The 22,963-nt window shown below is 43.6% G+C and overlaps 1 protein-coding gene across 4 annotated transcripts in view; it reads right to left on the reverse strand.

The window, feature by feature from the left end:
• The window catches only part of ppp1r21 (protein phosphatase 1 regulatory subunit 21), a 62,732-nt gene that overhangs the window by 37,746 nt on the left and 2,023 nt on the right, over positions 1-22,963 (reverse strand). For 2 of the 4 annotated variants that reach the window (XM_033025487.1, XM_033025489.1), the window contains exons 2-5: positions 22,833-22,901; positions 20,562-20,708; positions 16,247-16,351; positions 4,349-4,513 (exon numbers count right to left, since the gene is read on the reverse strand). In XM_033025487.1, coding sequence (XP_032881378.1) covers positions 4,349-4,513; positions 16,247-16,351; positions 20,562-20,708; positions 22,833-22,901 — 486 coding nt within the window. The remainder of the gene's footprint in view (positions 1-4,348; positions 4,514-16,246; positions 16,352-20,561; positions 20,709-22,832; positions 22,902-22,963) is intronic. The other 2 variants (XM_033025488.1, XM_033025490.1) reach the window with 2 other exon arrangements.

The following is a 22,963-nucleotide window of genomic DNA, read 5'->3' on the forward strand; positions in this document are numbered from 1 at the left end:
GCACAGACACATCTGCACTTTAGTCTGTGAACTGTTTTGACTGTTTTACTGTTCTTTTTACAATCCATGTTTTCGGGACATCTAAATCCAAATTTATTATTTATTTATGTTATGACATCGGTTGGAAGCTGCATACCAAATCTCGTTGCGCTTATGTGCAATGACAATAAAAGATATTATTATTATTATATTTACGCATGATGTCAAAAATCGCCTTATCTGAAAAGGGAGAGGTGGTGTGTGTGTGTCTGGGGGGTGGTGTGTGCGGGGGGTGTGGTGTGTGTGCGGGGGGTGTGGTGTGTGTGTGTGTGGGGGAGTGGTGTATGTGTGTGGGGGAGTGGTGTGTGTGTGTGGTGTGGAGGTGGCGTGGTGTGTGTGGCGGGGTGTGTGTGTGGTGGTGGCGGGGTGTGTGTGGCGGGGTGTGTGTGTGTGTGTGTGGCGGGGTGTGTGTGTGTGTGTGTGTGTGTGTGTGTGCGTGTGTGTGTGGCGGGGTGTGTGTGGTGTGGAGGTGGCGGGGTGTGTGTGGCGGGGTGTGTGTGTGTGTGTGTGTGTGTGTGTGTGTGCGTGTGGCGGGGTGTGTGTGTGTGTGTGTGGCGGGGTGTGTGTGTGTGTGTGTGTGTGTGTGTGTGTGTGTGTGTGTGTGTGTGTGTGTGTGTGTGTTTCTATCTTCGTCAAAACGCTACGCGCTTGAGTTGAAATTTTTACAGATTATTACTCACATTAACCTCGTCAATGCAATAAACATGTTCCCTTCACATTTCATGCTACATTTCAAAAGTTAGTCATTAAAGTTTTTTTAAATACGACCTTTCAAACAACTCAGATTCTTCAAGCAGCTTCGAATGATGTCACAATGTCACATGGGGAGGGGGTCGCCGCCTTCGCCATCTCCCCAATGGTTTTAACTTCATAAACCACTGATTCTATGCAGGGGGGGGGGGGGGGGCATGGGGCGCCATGCCGGAATGCTCAGGAAACCAACCCCCTTTGCCTGGCCCAGTCGCACTGAAGTCCCACAGCCCGCGGCCTCGCTCCCTCCCACAGCGCCGTGCTCCCTCCTCACCGCCCCTCACACCCTCCCACAGTGCGGTGCTCCCTCCTCATCACCCCTCCCTCCCACACACTTTCCATCGCGGACCAAATGTGATTTGAAAGTAGCACAGCCAATTCGCAACACAGTGGTAAAATAATTCAATCCCACTTACAGACCAGCTTCTAAAGTTAATCAAGGTCATTCGCCAACTTCACATTCCTGACAACAGCTCAGAAACCATAGAGACTTCAATGCACATAGTTCTGAAATTTGCTCTGATCAAGAGAAGGACCAAAATTGCAAAGCCATAGTTATCCCTTTGACCCCCCCCCCCCCCCCCCCACACCGTTGGGGGAACAGGTTGCGTTGGGGGGGGGGGGAAACGGGTGAGTGCTGGAATATTGCGTTGGGGGAGCAGACTTGGTCTAGTACAGAACTAAAACTCTCATCTAACTTCCGGTTTATGTTGTCTTTACATTTACGCATAAACGGTACGTGATAGCGCTACAATTTTTCGCCACCTTACTCACCATTGCTATCCTATGCTGCAAATACACCAAGTTTTGTTCCAATCGGTGGTATATTTTAAAAGTTATTAAGGTTTAAAAACCTCCGCTGTCAGTCACCGACCGCAGCACACCTCATTGCCGGCGCCCATCTACCCGCCAACGCGGCCCGCCTGCCTGCTGGCTCTGCGTACCTGCCGGGGATCCAGAGGCGTGGGCGCTGAGCCTGGCTCTGAGGGCACTGCCGGCTGATGCTCCTCCGGGGCACGCAAGAAGGGAGAGGAGCGGGAACCTCGAAATCCTGGGGAGGTGAGGAGGGAGTATGGGGGGGGGGGAAATTGAGGGAGAGAGAGGGAGGGGAAAGTGGGGGAGGTGGGGAAGGAGAGTTTGCCCTTGACTCATACTCGCAGCATGGTCGTCATGAGATCGTAGGGAGGTCGTAATGCTGGTCATAGGTACTCGTGGCATCAAATAGGTCGGGGCATTTTTTCAACATGATGAAAAATGTCCACGAGTAAAAAAGGTCATGAATTAGGTCGTGAAAGTGGGACAGGCCCTTTAATGCTTTAGCAGTTTAATATATTCCATTTTAAGGTTAATATATTCCATCCGGTAGGCGGCGCGACTCTCGTCTGCAGCGGCCTCTGCAGTCCGTCTGCGTTTTTATTATTTTATGTCTATGTTTTTATGTAGTTTTTGTTATTTTTGTTGGGGTATGTGTGTGGGGGGGTGGGGGTGGTGTGGGGGGGTTGGGGGTAACTTTTAAATCTCTCCCTGCACGGGAGACCCGACCTTTTCTTTGTCGGGTCTCCGTTGTCGTTGGGGCTGCAACGAGGAGCGGCCTCCAACAGGAAGACCGGGGACTCTGGTGCCGACTACTCACCTCACCGTCGCGGAGCTGGCCGAGTCCAGAGCGGGTGGAGCTGTGGTGGACGCTGCTGCGGCCCGACCCCCCGGAGATTCGGTGGCTGCAACTGCGGGTCTGGCGGACGGCGGCACCGGGAGCCCGCGGGTCCCTGGGGGGAGACCGCTTTTCGGGGCTTCCGCAGCGACGACTTCTCCCGCCCGAGTTGCGGGGTTGAAGAGCTCCTGGAGCGGGGCCTACATCACCGCCCCGCGCGGCTTGGAATGGCTGCGGGACTCTGCGAGCGCTCGCCGGGGGCTCTAACACCAAGACCCGGTGTGCGACCTTGCATCACCCGGCGTGGCTTAAATGGCCACTGGACAATCGCCATCGCCCGCCGGGGGCTTTGACTTTGACATCGGGGGGGAGAGTGCAGTGGAGAGAGAAGTTTTTTTGGCCTTCCATCACAGCAATGTGATGGATGTTTATGTAAACTGTGTTGTGTCTTGGGTCTATTTGTTTGTAATGTATGGCTGCAGAAACGGCATTTCGTTTGGACCTCAAGGGGTCCAAATGACAATAAATTGAATTGTATTGTTAAGACCAAAGATTCAGATTAAATTTAACATTGAAGGCCACTTGGCCACCAGATCAATTAACTCTTTCTCATTGCACAATACACATTACACAATACTACATTTAAAAATAGCCCATTCATTCAATATATTGATCTAAAATAAACATTTTTAATACAATCCCCAAATTCACCCTCCAAGCTATTATTTGTACTTTGGTGTATACTCAGACTATATGTACCTCAGTTGAATAAATTTGTGGATTAACTATTCCATTATCCTTGTTATCTCTTAATTTCTGAATTTTGCAATGCATAACTACAAGTGTTTTGGCACCCACGTATAATTCCCATTAATATTTTCTGCCTCTTGTTATATCTTAGCTCCATCCACAGTCATTGCACATGAATTATTGGGGCAAAGTCCATCTTTTCTACAGTTTTTATTCCATGCTTTAATATCAAGGCTATCCCACCTCTTCCATTTTGTCCATCTCATCAAATACTTCCACTTGTTCCATCTTTGGTGACCTTAGCTTTACAAACTTGAATGTCATGCATGCAGAGTGCTTCAGTTTAAAAGTGTAACTGATTATTTTGCAATCAGCAGTAAGGATTGGTAGGAATTGGACTCAGTTGGGTTAGTTGTCAGAGGATAGGGATGAAAGGATGTGGGCTATTCAAAAAATTACAGACAAGGACCTAAAAATAATTAATTTGTATGATTATTAAACACTAATAGGAACCATTCTTTTCTTACCCTTTTCAACAAAAAAAATATTCAAAGTCTTGCAAGCATTTTAATCATTGTGATTCGATTACATTTATCACAAACACTGCAAATTTTATCATAATCCGGAAGATTTAATGGATCATTTGGAAAAACATTAAAACCAAGCGGAATAGTTTTTCAAGTACCAATAAAAGTGCAATACCCTGGAGTGATGCAAAAGTTTAATTTTAGCAGGATTCATAGGATATAGCTTTGGATCATACTTGTCCATTTTTATAATTATCAAGCAATACACAAATAAAATCCTAAGTATTTGCCTCCTTTTACACATCAAAAAAAAACTATATCTCTTGACACGCCACCGCAAAAGTCTGCAAATTACAAGTGACTTCCTTTCTAGCTTGCTGCAAACTAAAGCAATACTGAGAACAGAAGCTCACTCACTAAAATATCCAGGAGACTACACAAAATTCAGGTCAAGATTCCATCTGTGAAATACCACAGGAGGTCTCGTGTTTTTCCTTTGAGAACAAAAAAGCTGTTGGATTGATGCACAAAATCCCATCCCCGTCGGGAATGTTGAATTTAAAACAAAGGAAAAAAGGATAAAATTTATGATAAAACCTCATGCACAAAAAAAGGGGATAAAAGGTCTGACCTCTAAATTTGCTTTGTCGTTTTGAAGTTTTTCATTGGCGTCCATGTATTTTTGTTTCAAGCCATCGACCACATCATGATGCTGCACAGCATCCCTCTCCAGCACCACCAATCGTTCCCTGAGCTCAGTTTCAATTTGCTTATGTCTTTCTTGAGCTTCTTGAACCTATGTGTTCAAGGAAAGACAAAATGAGGAGTCACATCCGTTAGATTAATGAGTTAGTTTGATTTTAATGCTCTAGCTTATTGAAAAAGTAGTTGCACTCAACAACTTCTCAACCTGTGCTTTTAAAACATAATTTCAAATTTTTGCCCTTCAATTATATAGTTAAGGTTCCTCAAGAACAAAAGTCTTTCAAATAGTGAAACTCGTGGAGTTTATGGTAAGGGTTATTTTGACTTTGATAGCAAATTCCTTATATTTAATCTCAAGGAACCTGCATGAATGCAACCCAATTACAAAACATCCCAAAGTACTTCCAAATATTGATATTTTGGAACTCCATATCCGTCATTTTGTTTAGGTGAAGTCCAGAGTTGTATTTAATTCTTTCCCAAAATGCTTATTAACTCTATTACCACAAGGCCCAGTTCCATAATGAAAATTAGCTAACAAGCTTCAGGATAGCATCAATCATGCAGTCAATTCAACTTGGCAATAACATACATCTGCCTTAAGCAATACAGGTCCTTTCACTCGTTACTCTTCCTCAACAAAAATGAATCACATTGAGGCAGAACTCCGGGGGCACCGAGTCATACAGCATGAAAATAGGCCACTTGACCTTCCACGCTTATCAATAGGTACCCACCCATATTAATCCCATCTTCCAGCACGGACCAAAGCCTTCTATGCCAAGGCGATTTTATGCGCTTTTTAAATGCTGTCAGGATCTCTGATACTCTGGTCCATTCCAATGGTCTTTATTAACAAGCTATACTAAAGTCCAATAGTACCCTTGCTCATAGTACAAAGATTTCAGTCACCAACAACAGTAAATATTGAGAACATGGATGATCCCCTAGAGTGAAAGGACACCAATGCCAAATGAAGCATCAAATCAACAGAAAATTGATTTTATCATTGGTTTATACAAATCAGCTGATGGGATAGTGATGATTTAAAAATAATTTTGAAATTAAAACAACCAAAAGCATTGTTGCAAGGTTATGACTTAAAATAGAAATAAATATTGCAGTAAATAGTTTCAAACAAATAAAATGACATTACCTAAGGTTTGAACATAAATCTTCCTGACACTGAAGCACATAGGCAAGTCTTTCCTTTGTCCTCATTTCAAGAACTACTGATGAGTAAGATGTGGACAGACCACTACTAATGGTGAAGCCTGGAAAATAGTTCAATTTTTTTCCCCTCTCAACAAAGTGATTATGGAAGCATAAAAATAAAATACAAAAATAGCAAGAGAAGGCCATTCAACCCTTTGTTTATTTTGCCACTCAATACAACAATAGCCAATCCTCTAACTGAATACTATTCCGTCTCTTCCCGAACCCTTTGGTGACATTTCATAAAATCCATATCAAATTCAGTGACCTGGCCTGCACAGTCTTTTTGATAGAGAATTTTAGTTCAATGTGCTCCAGTGAAAAAAATCCTTATTGGACCTTACATATTTGTAATCACATATCCTGTGACTAGGATACCAGAGATGGTGACTAGGGAATCATCCTTCTTACAACCGTCTATTGAACACTATCAGCATTTTGTAAATGTCAATGAGATTACTTCTCATATGAAATACAGACCTACTTGACCCAATCTCGCTTCATCAAGTTAACTTCAGGAACATACTCCCGCAACACCATCAGTGAATCCGCTGCCCCATGCGAGGTGTTAACATTCTAGAGCACTGCTATGACACTAAGTATGCCGCTCGCTCCATCCTTCGTCCTCATTTCAGCCAGTCTGATCATCTGTCAATGCAACTCCTGCCAGCTTACGGACAGAGACTGAAGCACGAGGAACCAACGAAGAGAAAAACACGCAAGTAGTCGGAGGAGATCGAGGGGTCAGGACTGGCTCGAGACAGTGGAATGGAACTTGTTCACCACCACTTCATCCAGCCCGAATGAGTATCCCTCAATTGTCACTGATTTTATCAAGAAATGCATTGATAACTTTGTCTGACAAAGACAATTAGGATCTATCCCAACCAGGAAAGTGATGAACAGGGAGATTCACTTTCGCTGCTTGATCCGAGAATTTTAAGGATGTTGATCCCACATGGTACAAGAAAGCCAAGGGAATTCCAAAACGAGCTGGAGGCTCAATTCAATCAAGCTAATGCCAGGTGACTGTGACAGAGCTTGAATATTATCATGGGCGACAAGCCACAACCGAGGTGATCTTGGGCAAAAATGCACCTTTATGCCCCTGTCCCACTTAGGAAACCTGAACGGAAACCTCTGGAGACTTTGCGCCCCACCCAAGGTTTCCGTGTGGTTCCCGGAGGTTTTTGTCAGTCTCCCTACATGCTTCCACCACCTGCAACCTCCAGCAACCACCTGCAACCTCCAGGAACCGCACGGAAACTTTGGGTGGGGCGCAAAGTCTCCAGAGGTTTCCGTTCAGGTTTCTTAAGTGGGACAGGGGCATTACCAGATGAGCAAATTTGGTCCCCATATCTGAGGAAGGATGTGCTGGCTCTGGGGAGGGTCCAGAGAAGGTTTACAAGAAAGATTCCAGGAATGAGTGGGTTAGCATATGATGAGCATTTGACAGCACTGGGCCTTTACTCGCTGTTGAGGGGGGATCTCATTGAAACTTACAGAATAATGAAAGGCATTGATAGAGTGGATGTGGATAGGATGTTTCCACTGGTGGGATAGTCTAGGACCAGAGGTCATAGCCTCAGAATTAAAGGGCACTCTTATGGATAGCAGTAACAGGACCGGTCCGAGTCAGCATGGATTTAGGAAGGGAAAATCATGCTTGACTAATCTTCTGGAATGTTTTGAGGATGTAACTAGGAAAATGGATGAGGGAGATCCAGTGGATGGAGTGTACCTGGACTTACAGAAAGCATTTGATAAGGTTCCATATAGGAGATTAGTGGGCAAAATTAGGGCACATGGTATTGGGGGTAGAGTGCTGACATGGATAGAAAATTTGTTGGCAGACAGGAAACAAAGAGTAGATTAACGGGTCCCTTTCAGAATGGCATGCAGTGACTAGTGGGGTACCGCAAGGCTCGATGCTGGGACCGCAGCTATTTACAATATGTATCAATGATTTAGATGAAAGGATTCAAAGTAACATTAGCAAATTTGCAGATGACACAAAGCTGGGTGGCAGTGTGAACTGTGAGGAGGATGCTATGAGAATGCAGGGTGACTTGGACAGGTTGGGTGAGTAGGCAGATGCATGGCAAATGCAGTTTAATGTGGATAAATGTGAGGATATCCACTTTGGTAGCAAAAACAGGAAGGCAGATTATTATCTAAATGGTGTCAAATTGGGAAAAAGAGAAGTACAACAGGATCTGGGGGTCCTTGTCCATCAGTCAATGAAAGTAAGCATGCAGGTACAGCAGGCAGTGAAGAAAGCGAATGACATGTTGGCTTTCATAACAAGAGGAGTTGAGGAAAGGAGCAAAGAGGTCCTTCTGCAGTTGTACAGAGCCCTAGTGAGACCACACCTGGAGTATTGTGTGCAGTTTTGGTCCTCTAATTTGAGCAAGAACAGTCTTGCTATTGAGGGAGTGCAGCGTAGATTTATAAGGTTAATTCCTGGGATTGCGGGACTGTCATATGCTGAGAGAATGGAGTGGCTGGGCTTGTATACTCTGAAACAAGCCATTTAGAACGGAGATGAGGAAACACTATTTCACACAGAGAGTTTTGAGTCTGTGGAATTCTCTGCCTCATAGGGCGGTGGAGGCCGGTTCTCTGGATACGTTCAAGAGAGAGCTAGATAGGGCTCTTAAAGATAACGGGGTCAGGGGATATGGGGAGAAGGCAGGAACGGGGTACTGATTGGGGATGATCAGCCATGATCACATTGAATGGCGGTACTGGCTCGAAGGGCCGAATGGCCTACTCCTGCACCTATTATTTATTGTCTTTTAGAAAGGAGGTGAGGAGGAACCTCTTTAGTCAGAGGGTAGTTAATCTGTGGAACTCACTGCCACAGAAGGCTGTGAAGGCCAAGTCAGTGGATATTTTATAGATATTTTTTAATTAGAACAGGTGTCAAGGCAGGAAAATAGGATTAGGAGGCAGAGATCAGCCATGATTGAATGGCGGAGTAGACACGATGGGCCGAATGGCCTAATTCTACTCCTGTAACTTGTGAATTACGAGTCGGCAAAACTATCCCCAATTGGCTCGGCCCCATGCATCTCGGTGGCAGAAGATTGGTCACAGCAAGTTCCAATAAACAGGTCATAGCACCCAGGTGTTTACCAAATCTATACATAACATAATGGCTGAATACAAAAATAACAAGAATGATGTTTTCTGCCAATACCCTTTTTACAAAAATTCTGAGCTGTAATTACAATTTACTCAAAGTTGTAGCTTACGTAGAACTTACAGTACAGAAACAGGCCACTTGCCATAACTGGTAGACCAAAATAAGTTGAGAAAGTACTAAAACCAAACAAGCAAACTTGTATAAAAGCTGTTAAATACATTTGAGGTCAAGCAAAACGGCCAATCTACCAGAACAGTCATCACTTTCTCCAGAAAATACTGAAGCCAAAACAATGTAATCAAATCAGCCCTCAAGAGAATAAAAGATTTCGGAAGAATATTTTGTAAAATTTTGTATGGATTAATATATACTGCAAAGCATAAACAATAAATTAAAGTACCAATAACAAATAAATAGGTTGTGGGAGGAACTTAGTGGATCAGGCACCATCTGTTCAATAAAATGAACAGTTCACATTTCGGGTTGGGATGCTTCTTCAGACTCAACAACATTTTGGATTAGAACTGTACTTCAGACTTCAGTTAGTCCTCACCCGAAACGTCGTTGAGTCTGATGGATTCAGATCCCAAGTGTCGTCTATTTCAATGATCCAATAATACTTTATTGTCACATGTATCTAGGTACAGTGAAATGCTTTATTTATCATACAACCCAGTAAAATCATATAGCAGATCTCACCTAGCAAGTATGCATCCTTCCACAGATGCTGCATAACCCACTGAGTTTAGTGGAGGCAAATTCACTGGATGTTTTCAAGAGAGAGTTAGATATAGCTCTTAGGGCTAACGGAATCAAGGGGTAGGGGGAGAAAGCAGGGTACTGATTTTGGATGATCAGCCATGATCATATTGGCTCGAAAGGCCGAATGGCTTACTCCTGCACCTATTTTCTATGTTCCTTCGGCAGTTTGTTTTTTGCTCAAGAATCCAGCATCTGTAATAGTGTGCATATCAATTAAAGTACTCCACTGCTGTAGAAAGAGGTTCTGGTTTATGTCCTCACTGTAACAAGCTACAACAAAAAAAAAAACATTATTTGTTATCCAACTCCAGTAGATTTATTTTCTGCCAAAACATTGAATTTTCCCCTAAAAATCAAATTGAAAAGTAGTTTCTGGAGCTGGTTATGTATCGCTAGCAAGTTTACATAAACAGGATGCTTACGAGTGCTCTTGGTCCAAAACATACAGATTAATTTAACTAAATTTAAACAGAGGGCTTTATTTAAAGTAATCTGTCCACTGATTCAGAGTGGGACCAGAGAGCTAGGTGATCCAAATATGGAGGAAAAAAAATATGGCAGTAGTGAACAAAAATTGTCTGTGCACATATTTGCTGCCAAATACCATTCCAAACAGCATCTGAAGCATATCCAAAATTAAATTTGCATGATATCTTATGCAGTGCAGTGAAAGGAGTCGGATATTAAACTTGATCAAAACCATAGCAGATCTAAGATCCCCAACACCAACCCAGTTTCTACTTGCCAAATGCAGGATTAAAGAGAGATCATGAAGAAGTGATAAAAAAAAAAAAAAAAAGGATTATATTTTTGTAATAGTGTCTTAAAAGTGATCATCAAGATCATAAAACTGTGTGATTACTTAATCAAACTGAAACATTTCTGACAGGAGACTGCCATTAGAACAGATGCAACTCCCACTTCTGTCAGTTTCTGATCTAAACTACTTCAATGATTGATTATTGTCAAATGCGCAAAACACGGTGAAATTCTATTTCTGAGTTGCTAGATTTGGCACCATTTCCAAAGTCCAGTCCACGCTCTAGGTCTTATGGAGCAGCCTCTAATCCAGGCGAGCTCCAGGCTGTTGCAGGGCCTGTAGCCATCAACTTTGTCGAGAACGTTCAGCAAACCGTTGTCCCTCTCTTCGCCCGGCCATCTTTGCGTCCCAGGGGCGCCAACCTTGAGGATGCAGAAGGAAGGATCCCGGTTCACTTTCCTATAGGCCTTGCTCCTCTTGACTGTTGTCGCCGGTTTCCTCCTCTTCAGTTCTCTGGTGTTCTGGGAACAAGCAGGGGCAGGCTCAGCGGATTCCTCAGTAGAAAACTCTCAATGACGACGAGGGCATTTCTTAACTTGACATTCACTTCCAGGGTCGGATGTACTGCTTGCTCTACTGAAGGCATTATTAGCAGTTGAACAAAATAAGCTTGGAGTACTTAGACCTGAAATGTTAGCTGTTTCTCTTCCCACCGGCTGGGTGTTTCTAATATTTTCTGCTTTTGAGCGAGGCTCTGTGATGGCTGAATCAAAAGATGAGATGTACAGACCACAACATCCTAGGTTTATTTCTGAATCAACTCATCTATCTTGTCAGAAGGATACAATTAGTCTAAGCAGCTTTGGGCTTTGTTGGGACTGAGAGTGGAAATGACAACTAAATTGCTTGTGTCCATCCAAAATCATATTTCTGCCCAATATCAAGCCCATTTCAAATATCTGCAAGCTGATCCTGACATCATTGCACGTTGCTTAAGAATAGTCTTTGCACAAAGGCTTGATCAAGTGGCATTGCGTGGCTTGCTCATACCACAGAAGTCAAGTCCATTAAAATACATCCAAATTGCATTGTTGGATTTTGGTCCAATAGTTGGTTGCTGAGGAACAAATTATTTAGTTTAGTTTGAGAAAGTACATGCTTGTACAAGATCCAGCTTGATTAGAATTCCCTCTCCCAACTTAGCTTCTCTTACACAGGATGCATTCTCAGGAACAGCAGAAATAATGTGCAGTTCTCAATGGTGAGAACCTTATAAAACTCCTGCTCTCCCTGATGCTGCACAAGGAACCTGGTAGAGCAATTAATCTGAACACACTTACACGTGGAGAGGCTGCCTACAAAAGTTGGCGCTGAGTTGCCTACAACAAGTGGTGTGGCTGTATAACACCGAGTTGAGGTGCAGAGCTACATCTTGGCCTTATGGGCTTTGTCTAGTCACAGCTGTTCCTGTTCCATGTGTTGACTGATCTCTTGGATCCTTGTTGCTTCTTGTTGGATATTATACAAGCTGCTGATTCGCCAGCCTGGAGACTTCTGTATGGTAAATCCCAACAATAGTTGCGGGCAAGAGTGCCAGTGGGCAGTAGGGACTTGCAGTAGCCTCATGGTACAAGACGAGCAAGTTCTTTCGAATTAAACAGCACTTGGAGTATCACTGTGGGTTACTACTGTAGCACACATGAGAAACCTCTGGACAATCAAGACCTAGAAAACCATACCCAATAGGATGCAATGATTTCAGAAGAGGAGCAAGTGGTAAAAATTAGCAAACAATAAAACAAAACAAAATACAAAGGCAGATACTCATTTCAAGGTTCAAGTTTTGTCAGAGCATTTCAGTATTCTAGTACCTGAAAATCAGTATTTTGCTGAGGAAATCAGTATTTTTACGCGGTGCCGTTTTGCTGAGAAATTTTTTCTTTTTTATGTGCGGTCATACCTATGTAAGAGTACAGAATGCATAACTTTGCTACCAATTCACGTGTCTTCTATGCACCTTACTTGACAGTGCATTCATTGCCATCTCTTTGTATACTGCTGGTTGAACGGCTGCTTCCTGCTTTTAGCACCAGATGATGATGATGTAGAAGCCATTTTGGAAGCCTCCCTCTCCCTCTCTCCTTCCTCTCTTTCCCTTTCCCTCCCCTCCCTCTCTCCTCCTCCCTCTTTTTCTTCCTCCCTCTCTTATTCCCTACCTCCCTCTCTCTCCCTCCCCGAAAAGTCTGTGACCCATAGCACAGTGGCCATAGCGCTCCAGCCGGTAGCGCTATGTTTAGAACCCATAGTGCTGCAGCAGACAGCTCTCCGTTTAAATTCCCAAGCGTTAAACTGACAGCGCTGTTTAAACCTGGAGCGGGACAGGCAGATGCAAGCTTACAAAAATAATCATCCCGATCTTGAAATTTAAAATACTAATAGATTTAATTTGCTATAATTTTTAGAGGTACAGTATGACTTTTTATATCCTTGCATATTTTAAGCAGCAAGATCTTAAGTCAATTTCGGTACAGCGGTGACTCGTTGTTACGATTATCTATGGTCGGATTTTAAAAAAAATCCATATTTAACAACGAAAAATCGTACATCCGTATTCTTATTGCATTTCCGTAAAAAATATGGAAAATCCGTACTACTTGGCAGCTCTGGATGAGGTACAGATCAGCTAAGATTCAAGTAAAATGCTAAGTATTTATTTCCAATACTAATGCATGTTCCAATACTAGTACATTTGCAACACTATGTTTTTGCTTTAAATAGCTTGAACTGAAAACCTACAATAGCACAGTGAAAACATCTGGTTTCCATTCCTGACATGCTGCCAAATGCAAACATCAGCAAAACACTCACAGTGCAGCCAAACAAAAACTTGCACTCCAAACAACTTAAGCAAAAGATATGAAACAAAGAACAGAACATTTAGGCACCATTGATTAGAAGGGAGCTAACCACTTAGAGAAAATAATAAATGGGAGAAGGAAAGGGATGTTTGGAAGAGAAGGAGGGAGGGATGTAGATGCAGAAGACAAAGGAATGCAGAGAGAAGGGGCTGAGAGTTAAAATGTCAAAGCCAGAAGAAGACATACCCCCGATATTTAAAACCGTATGTACTCGCAATATAGTTTATGTCATATTATGGCAACTTGTAACACCAAAAACTACACCCATTAATTGGATAATAATCTTACACCTCCTTTACTCACCTCCATGTCTTCCTACCTAGATAGTGCTTCTAACCACCTTTCATTCTACATGGTTTCTATACTATGTGCAAGTACATTTTTCTATAATACTACAACCAGAACTGTAAAAGTTAAACAAAGTTGAACAGCAAAAGTTAAACAATGTAAATTGTAAGAATCAGTCTTTTCAATGTTTGTATGCCAAGTGCAAAACTAATATGTTTTGAGGTCTGAATAAGGTAAATTTCCAAGTATCTTTTATTCCCCACAAACACAAAATCCACATGATGGCAGCAGTGATTCGTTGCTGCGAATTCATGGTCAGATGGAACTCAGTCACTGGAGCTGCAAAACAGCAGCTGTATTGCCTGTGTCATTCTGCTGTGAGAATTGCTGCATGGTAGTCCCTCACCAAGCAGATCCATAAAAATGGAGGTAGCTCATAGTTGCCGAACAGAAGAACTGAAAATAAAATCTAGGATTTTGACGTGCTTGATTAACGCAAATCTGTTAGCGTGTTAGTTTGCATTAATCAAGGTACACAAGTGCATTGGGGCACACATTTCTGGGGGCTAGTTTCATTCCCAATCTCCATTGCTGTTTGTGTAGAGTTTGAAAGTTCTTAATGTGATTATGATGGTTTCCTTCTTGATTTCTGGTGACCTACCAACCCATCTCTGGAATGTGGATGTGAATGTGAATTGGTTACTATAAATACATTTAGACTGTAGGCAAGAATGAATGGGAAGCTTGACACACAAACTCAATAATCAAAGAGATTGTTTTTCGTAGTGTATGATTGTACTCCGTTACTGAATGCTTTCAGTTTCTCCCCCAAACACACAATTTTTACCTTTTTTGGAAAAATGAAAAAGCATTTTGCTAAAAACAAACAAGTCACAGAATCATGCAGAAAGAGGCCATTCTGCCCATGGAAAATCAAGCATACAATTATAGTTATTTTATTCTTCCCACGTGCCCATCGATACTTCTGCATAAATTAAAGAAAAGTATAATATCCAATTAATCTACCAACCTGCAACTCTTAAGGATGCAAGAGAAAACCGGAGCACTTGGTAGAAACTAAGAGATTATAATTTATTGCACTTTTGTTATAATAGGTGTTCTTCAGGTTGCTGCCAGAGGAAACTTAGACACCATGGAATTAGACAGGAGAACATGCAAATACGATACAGACAGCATCGAATTTAACGATTTAAACAAAGGAATTAAATGTAACATCTCCAAGTTTGCGGATGATACAAAGCTGGGTGGTGGTGTAAACTGCGAGGAGATGCTACAAGGCGGCAGGATGATTTGGATAGGTTGGGTGAGTGGGTAGATGCATGGCAGATGCAGTATAATGTGGATAAATGTGAGGTTAGTCACTTTGGAGGCAAGAACAAGAAGGCAGATTATTATCCGAATGGTGTCAGATTAGGAAAAGTGAAGGTGCAACGAGACCTGGGTGTCCTTGTACATCAGTCACTGAAAGTAAGCATGCAGGTATAGCAGGCAATGAAGAAAGCAAATGGCATGTTGGCCTTCATAGCTAAAGGATTTGAGTACAGGAGCAATGAGGTCCTGCTGCAGTTGTACAGGGCCCTGGTGAGACCACATCTGGAGTATTTCCTGTAGTTTTGGTCTCCTAATTTGAGGAAGGGCATTCTTGCTATTGAGGGAATGCAGCGCAAGTTCACCAGGTTAATTCCCGGGATGGCAGGTCTGACAAATTATGAAAGAATGGATGAAATGTGCTTATATTCACTGGAATTTAGAAGGACGAGAGGGGATCTTATAGAAACATATACAATTTGTAACGGATTGGACAGGCTAGGCGCAGGAAAAATGTTCCCGATGTTGGGGAAGTCCAGAACCAGGGGTCACAGTTTCAGAATAAGGGGTAGGCCATTTAGGAAAAACTTTTTCACCCAGAGAGTTGTGAATCTGAGAAATTCTCTGCCCCAGGAGGCAGTGGAGGCCAGTTCATTGGGTGAAAAGAGAGAGAGAGAGCTAGATATAGCTCTTAGGGCTAACGGAACCAAGGGATATGGGGAAAAAACAGGAACAGGGTACCGATTCTGGATGATCAGCCAATATCATATTGAATGGTGGTGCTGGCTCGAAGGGTCAAATGACCTACTCTTGTACCTACTTTCAATGTTTCACACATGGTCAGATGGAACTCAGTCACTGGAGCTGCAAAACAGCAGCTGCACTGCCTGTGTCACTCTGCCGTCAGAAACTTATCTTTGGACCACTGAGCCTATGCCAACCATCAACCACCCATTTACACTGATCATACGCATAAAATCTTTTTTTTATTTTTATTCGTCACATAGTCTCATCAATTCTGCCAGATTCTACCACTCACCTATACACAAGGGATAATTTACAGTGGTCAATATTCCTGCCAAACCAAAACATGTTTTGAGATATGAGTGGAAACCCACATGGCCACAGAAAGGACCCATCAACTCCACACAAACAGCAGCCAAGGTCAGGATTCAGTCCGGATCTCTGAACACTAAGGCAGCAGCCTGACTAGCTACACCACTCCGCTGGTTGATTTTCATTTTCTGTCATTAAGGCATGAGAGGTTTGAACCAAGGGCAATTTAAAAAAAAGAGTATCTTAAATCAAGAGTTATCAATGCTTTACATTTCTTGCATTATTGTTTTAACAGTTCTTCTTAAAACTACTGATGAATGAAACTTAGACAGCTAGAAATTAACTCACTTGCTTGTGCAGTCGTTCATTTTCTTCAATCTTGTTCTGCAGATCTTCATCGAAAACATTCTGTCGTTGCTGATTCAGTTGAGCAGGAGAATCAGCACCCTTCTGCTGTGTAAAAAAAAACTGCCAGTTACGAGCTATTCTAGACACAAGGAACTTTAGCACTGCACACTTGTGCATATTGCCACCAAGCAAAAAAACCTAAAGACAGTTATTGGACATATAACGGGTAAAGATAAGTCAGAGTATAAGAGGGAAATAGATTGTAGACAAAAAAGCTGAAGAAACTCAGCGGGTGAGGCAGCGCATCTATGGAGCGAAGGAATAGGCGAAGTTTCGGGTCGAGACCCTTCTTCAGAGCATTCCCAAACCAAATCGTGATGTTTCCGGACAAGATGCTTTCCACAGCCGCTGAGTAGACGCACTGGAGGATCCTCAGAGACACTCTGAATTTCCTCAATTGCCTGAGGTGGTAAAGGCGCTGCCTTGCCTTACTCACCAGTGCTGCAGCGTGTGATGACCATGTCAGATCCTCAGAGATGTGGACTCCCAGGTATTTAAAGCAGCTCACCCTATCCACAGTATCCCCATTTATCTTCAATGGTGTGTACGTCCTCGGATGATGTGCCCTCCTAAAGTCCACAATCAGCTCCTTCGTTTTTTTGATATTCAAGAGGAGGCTGTTGTCCTGACACCAGAGTGCCAGATCAGCCACCTCCTCTAGGTAGGCCTTCTCATCGTTATCGGAGATCAGGCCCACCACACCACCAGTGTCATCAGCAAACTTGATTATAGAGTTGGAGCTGAACCTAGCCACGCAGTCATGTATGTACAGGGAGTACTGTAGGGGGCTGAGGACACAACCCTGGGGGGATCCTGTGCTCAGGGTGAGGGACTGATGTATTTCCTCCCATCTTGACCACCTGCGGCCTGGCGGTGAGAAAGTCCAGGACCCAGGCACACGGGGGGGTGTTGAGGCCCAATTCCAGCAGCTTCTCAGCAAGTCTGGTGGGGACTATCGTGTTGAAGGCTGAACTGAACTGAAGACGGTAGTCATTCAGACAAGCTGAGGAGGCATTTTTAGGTATAGGTACAATGATGGATCTTTTGAAGCAGGCAGGGACCACGGACTTGGCCAGGGAGAGATTGAATATTGTAGTGAGCACCGGAGCTAGCTGCGTAGCACAAGACTAAAGTACTCGCCCCGAGATGCCATCGGGGCCTGCAGCTTTCCTCGTGTTCACCCGCGTCAGAGCCCTCCTCACGTCGTGCTCGGACAACGAGAATGTGTGCACATCCCCAGCGATGGACCTCCCTACAGCTTCGATAGCCAACACGCTGGCAGTGTTGTCATTAGTCGGCAGACCTGGGGTGATGTTGCCTGTCTCAAAACGAGCGTAGGAGTTCAGGTCATCAGCTAGGGTGGTGCCGGCACTTCCGGTTGAGGGGGGGCTGCTCCGGTAGTTGGTTACAGTCCGCAGCCCCTGCCACAGGCGTTTGGTGTCCTGCTGCTCCATCTGTGACTCCATCTCGTCTCTGAACCTCCTTTTTGCGTCCTTCACTGCCCTTCGCAGTCGGTAGGATTCTACCTTGTAGACGTCCATATTTCCGGATGCCAGGCCCGAGTTGTAGGCAGCGGTGCGAGCATTCAAGGCAACACGAACGGACCTGTCCACCCAGGGTTTTTGATTCGGAAAGGCACTAACCCTTACCGTGGGGACGATGTTGTCGGCTATTGTTGCGAGGAAGTCCGTGACTGCTTCTACAAACTCACTGACGTCACTGGAACTTGCTTGGAACATATTCCAGTCGACATCTGTCAGTGCATCTTGCAGCATGGCCTCTGACTGGTCGGACCAATGCTTTACGTCCCTCGTCACTGCCGCTTCCCAAACTATCCTCTGTTTATACTCCAGCGGCAGGAAAATGGCAGCGTGGTCAGATTTTCCGAAGGGAGGGAGGGAAACGGCCTTGTAGCCCTTCCGGAACGGCGTATAGCAGTGGTCCAATGTTCTCTCCCCCCTGGTGGCACACGTGATGTGTTGGTAGAAGTTCGGCATGACTTTCTTGAAATTTGATTTATTAAAATCTCCAGCCACCACCATAGCCGCATCCGGGTTCTTGTTTTGATGTCGACATAGCACATCGGTGGAATGTAGACGGCTGTGACGAACACTGAGCCGAACTCCCGGGTTAGGTAGAATGGGCGGCATGAGATCGTCAGATGCTCCAGGTCCGGCGAGCAGGAACGGGAAAGCATCTTGATATTTCCATGGTTGCACCAGTTGTTATTGGTTATGAAGCAGACTCCTCCACCCTTGGATTTCTCAGATGCTTCTGTTTTGTCAGCACGGTAGACAGTGAAGGACTCGGTTGGGCAGATTACCTGATCCGGAATCAGCAAGGTCAGCCCTGTCTCGGTCAGGCAGAGAATGTTGCAGTCCCTTATGTCCCGCTGGAATTTGACCCTCGCCCTGAGGTCATCCAGCTTGTATTCCAGGGACTGGACGTTTGCCAGAAGAATGCTGGGCAGAGGAGGACAAAAGGCTTGGGCTCTCAACCTATTCTGAATCCCCTCCCCGCTTACCCCGATGTTTTCTCCGGGTTTTCCTTGGAGCCGCGCTCCCATTGTTGTTGCCACGGCGCTCTCTGTTGATCTCTGCTGGCCACGCTGGATACCGATTTATGTACAGCGTTTAAAGTTTCCGTTTTCGCTAGTGTTTTGGTTTAAGAGAGTTTCCCTGACACTTTGTTAGTACTAGGGAGTTGGAACTTAGAAATAAGTTAAAAAAGAACATGAAAGTTAAAAACACGCACAGTTTCCATGTGAAAAGGCAATACTGTAAAAGACGTGAGACAAACAGGTTAACTGAATGGGTGGCCGCATACAATTCAAATGAAAATGAGATCATTTTTGAAAAAGTGCCTAAGTAACAAAGTTTTTACACTCATTCGCCACGATAATTCCAGAGATAGTGGGATAACGTATGTATGATAGTGTACGGGTGATCGATGGTCCGCATGGACTCGGTGGGTCGAAGGGCCCGCTTCCACACTGTATCTCTAAAGATGGGAAACTGAAGTAATAAGAGGCTTGAAATACTGGGATCATTTCCAACGGTACATGAGAATGCCAAGATTTAATAAGGTTTGTTTAAATAAATGTTCTGGCAATATGAGTAGCCAAAGTTGAAGGTTAAAAAAGACATTGGAAAAAAACGTCCTTATACATTATCTTTTAGCACGAGTAGACAACCTTAGAAACCACTATTTCTTATAAGGGAAGATATAAACAATTTTTGAAAGTGCCTTTGAGATCATCAATTTTGGATAGCACCTCAAACTAACATCGCACACATTTGAACAAATGTACTCAATTTCTGTGTTGTGGTGATCGATAGCTTCATTGCCTTTTCACACGAGTCAGCCTCTTTTGTAGAATCACCCATTCACTAGTTCTATCCTACACACTAGGGGCACATTACAGAAGGCAATTAACAAACCTGCACATCTTTGAAATGTGGGAGGAAACCAGAGCACCCGGCTTAGACCCATGCAGTCACAGGGAGAATGTACAAACTCCATAGAGATAGCGCTTGTAGGCAGGATCGAACAAAGGTCTCTGGCGCTGTAAGGGAGCAACTCAACTGCTGCTCTACTGCGCCGCCCCAATTTTTATCAGATAAAATCTATCTAATATCTGTAGTCTATTTGAACACAGAAGACGTGGGTGGTATCTTATGGTGGTGTATAAAATCATGAGGAGGATAGATAGGGTGAATGTGCAGTCTTTTACCAGATAATGGAATCCAGAACCAGAGGGCATGTTAAATTTGCAAGGGACAAGATTTAATAAACAGTATATGGAACAAGCTGCCAGAGGAGGTAGTTGATGCAGTTACGATAACTACATTTTAAAGACGTTTGGACAAGTACACGGCTATGAAAGCTTTGCAGGAATATGGGCCAAATGCAGGCAGTTGAAAATAGTGCAGGTGGGACATCGTGGCTGTCATGGGCAAATTAGGCCAAAGGGCCCATTTCCGTGCTGTATGATCCTCATGACTCGCAATAACTCCGTCAACTCATTTGAAAGTTTAATTTCCATTCATCGTCAATCAACAACTCAGTTCAAATGCTCTGCTAATAACATTTTGATGTCCTGCTTGAAACACTTTCCAAAAATATAATTTTGAACCAATGTATGGAAAACAAGAGTGGAAACGAAACATAGCAAATGCTTTGGCATTTACCATCCAAGTTCAAGAAGTCAACAGAATTGGAAGACAGGAACTGTGCTTTATTTCTTACTATTTACCTTACTTTTCTTCACTTTGGCCTCAGTTGTTACTAATTCCTCTTGAAGAAGTGCAACCCGCTTTGCCAGCTGTTGATTCCGGAATGTCAGGCTGTCCATTTCCTGTTGCAACTTTCTAACACTTTGATCCTTCATTTTCAGCTCCTCCTGTTGCCGGGAAAGTTTTGTTTTATGTTAATTTGTACAATGCAAAAACATAGGGAGGTACAGATGTGGGAAAGCATTTTGTTTTTCACCCAGCTGTTCCTAACGTTATTAAATCAAAGAAATAATGGCAAAATGCAGAATTAGGGAATTTTCAGTTCAAACCTGCGATCTAAATTAGTTCAAACTGAGAAGTTTGTCTTGATGAAGATGGCAATGACATAATTCAGTTCGTAGCTTTAGACTAGTAAACATTAGTAGACTAAAAACTAGTAAACATTTACAAGAGCATTAGTAAAACTGAGGCTGAACTATATGAGAGTTCAAAGTAGACAACCAAGAATTTACTGAATGAGGTGTGCTTTAAAGATTTGAGGATGGACAAAAGTGTGGGACATTGAAGAGGTTTAGAGAAAGCAAAGAATACAAAAATGTTTGCATCCATGCATCACATATCTAACTCGGGTACATCAAAATGCTTTGCACTCAATTATGTCTTTGTTGCAATGCAGCAAGTGCGACAGGGAATTTGCAGTAATGCAAGTTGTTGCGAGACAGGTGCCGATTCCAGCACTTGGTTGTGCAACTACTACTGGGGATTAAAGTGGGCAAATCACATGAGCACATTTCTGCTGTAGGGCTTGGAGAGATTACAACGTTAGTTTGGATTGAAGTAGTAATTAAGAGCTGAAAATGCAGATGAGAAAATGAAGCAATCCTCATCCACAGCCATCAATAGACAGCAAGCAGAAAGGTTTTGGTTGGAAAGGACGATATGAATAAGCAGAAATAAAACTGCTGGAAGAGCTCAGCAGGTTGAACAGCATTTGTAGGAGTTTAAGAAAGAACTGCAGATGCTGGAAAAATCGAAGGTAGACAAAAATCCTGGAGAAACTCAGCGGGTGAGGCAGCATCTATGGAGCGAAGGAATAGATGACGTGTTGGGTTGAGACCTTTCTTTAGACTGATGTGGGGTGGGGGCGGGAAGCAGAAAGGAAGAGCGGAGACAGTAGGCTGTGGGAGAGCTGGGATGTGGAGGAGAAGGAGGGAGAAAGCAAGGACTACCTGTATTTGGAGAAGTCAATGTTCATACCACTGGGGTGTAAACTACCCAAGCGAAATATGAGATGCTGCTCCTCCAATTTGTGGTGGGAATCACTCTGGCCATGGAGGAGGCCCAGTACAGAAAGGTCAGATTGCATCTGCTGTTCTAGGTGTCAACTGCTCTTCATCGGTGAGACCAAGCACAGGCTTGGCGATCGCTTCGCCCAACACCTCCACTCAGTTCTCATTAACCAACCTGGTCTCCCGGTGGCTCAGCACTTCAACTCCCCCTCCCATTCCGAATCCGACCTTTCTGTCCTGGGCCTCCTCCATGACCAGAGTGAGTCCTACCGCAAATTGGAGGAGCAGCACCTCATATTTCGCTTGGGTAGTTTACACCCAGTGGTATGAACATTGACCTCCAATTTTAGGTAGTCTTTGCTTTCTCCTTCCTCCCCTCCCCTCCCCAGCTCTCCCACAGCTTACTCTCTCCGCCTCTTCCTTTCTTCTTCCCGCCATGCCCCCCCACATCATTCTGAAGAAGGGTCTCGACCCTTAACGTCACCTATTCCTTCGCTCCATAGATGCTGCCTCACCCACTGAGTTTCTCAAGCATTTTTGTCTAGGTCCTAGACGTAAACACATCACAGCTCATTTGTGGAACTTTAATACTTGCTCCTCCATTAAAAAGCTAAAATGCAGGCATTTACTTGGCAACCTCCAGCATTAGGCAGCAAGATCCAGCCCACTGTATTTGTACCAGAATAAAGGGTATGCCATTTAGGACTGAGATGAGAAAAAACTTTTTCAACGAGAGAGTTGTAAATTTGTGGAATTCTCTGCCACAGAAGGCAAGGGAGGCCATATCACTGAGAAGTATTCAAGAGAGAATTAGATATAGCTCTTAGGGCTAATTGAATCAAAGGATATGGGGAGACAGCAGGAAATGAGTACTGATTTGGGATGATCAGTCATGATCATATTGAATGGCAGTCAGTGCTGGCTCGAAGGGCCAAATGGGCTACTCCTGCACCCATTTTCTATCTTTCTATGCATCACTTACACATGATCTGTGCACTATACCTTTAAAGATGTTCCATGACCTTGTTCATCCACAACAGCTTTCTTCAGAACTTGGTTCTGAGCTCGAAGCTGAAACATTTCAAACAGTAAAATATTTTGAATTATCAACAATAACGCCACTAAATATTAAG

This window comes from Amblyraja radiata, chromosome 8 (genome assembly GCF_010909765.2).
Source record: "Amblyraja radiata isolate CabotCenter1 chromosome 8, sAmbRad1.1.pri, whole genome shotgun sequence".
Lineage (NCBI taxonomy): Eukaryota > Metazoa > Chordata > Chondrichthyes > Rajiformes > Rajidae > Amblyraja > Amblyraja radiata.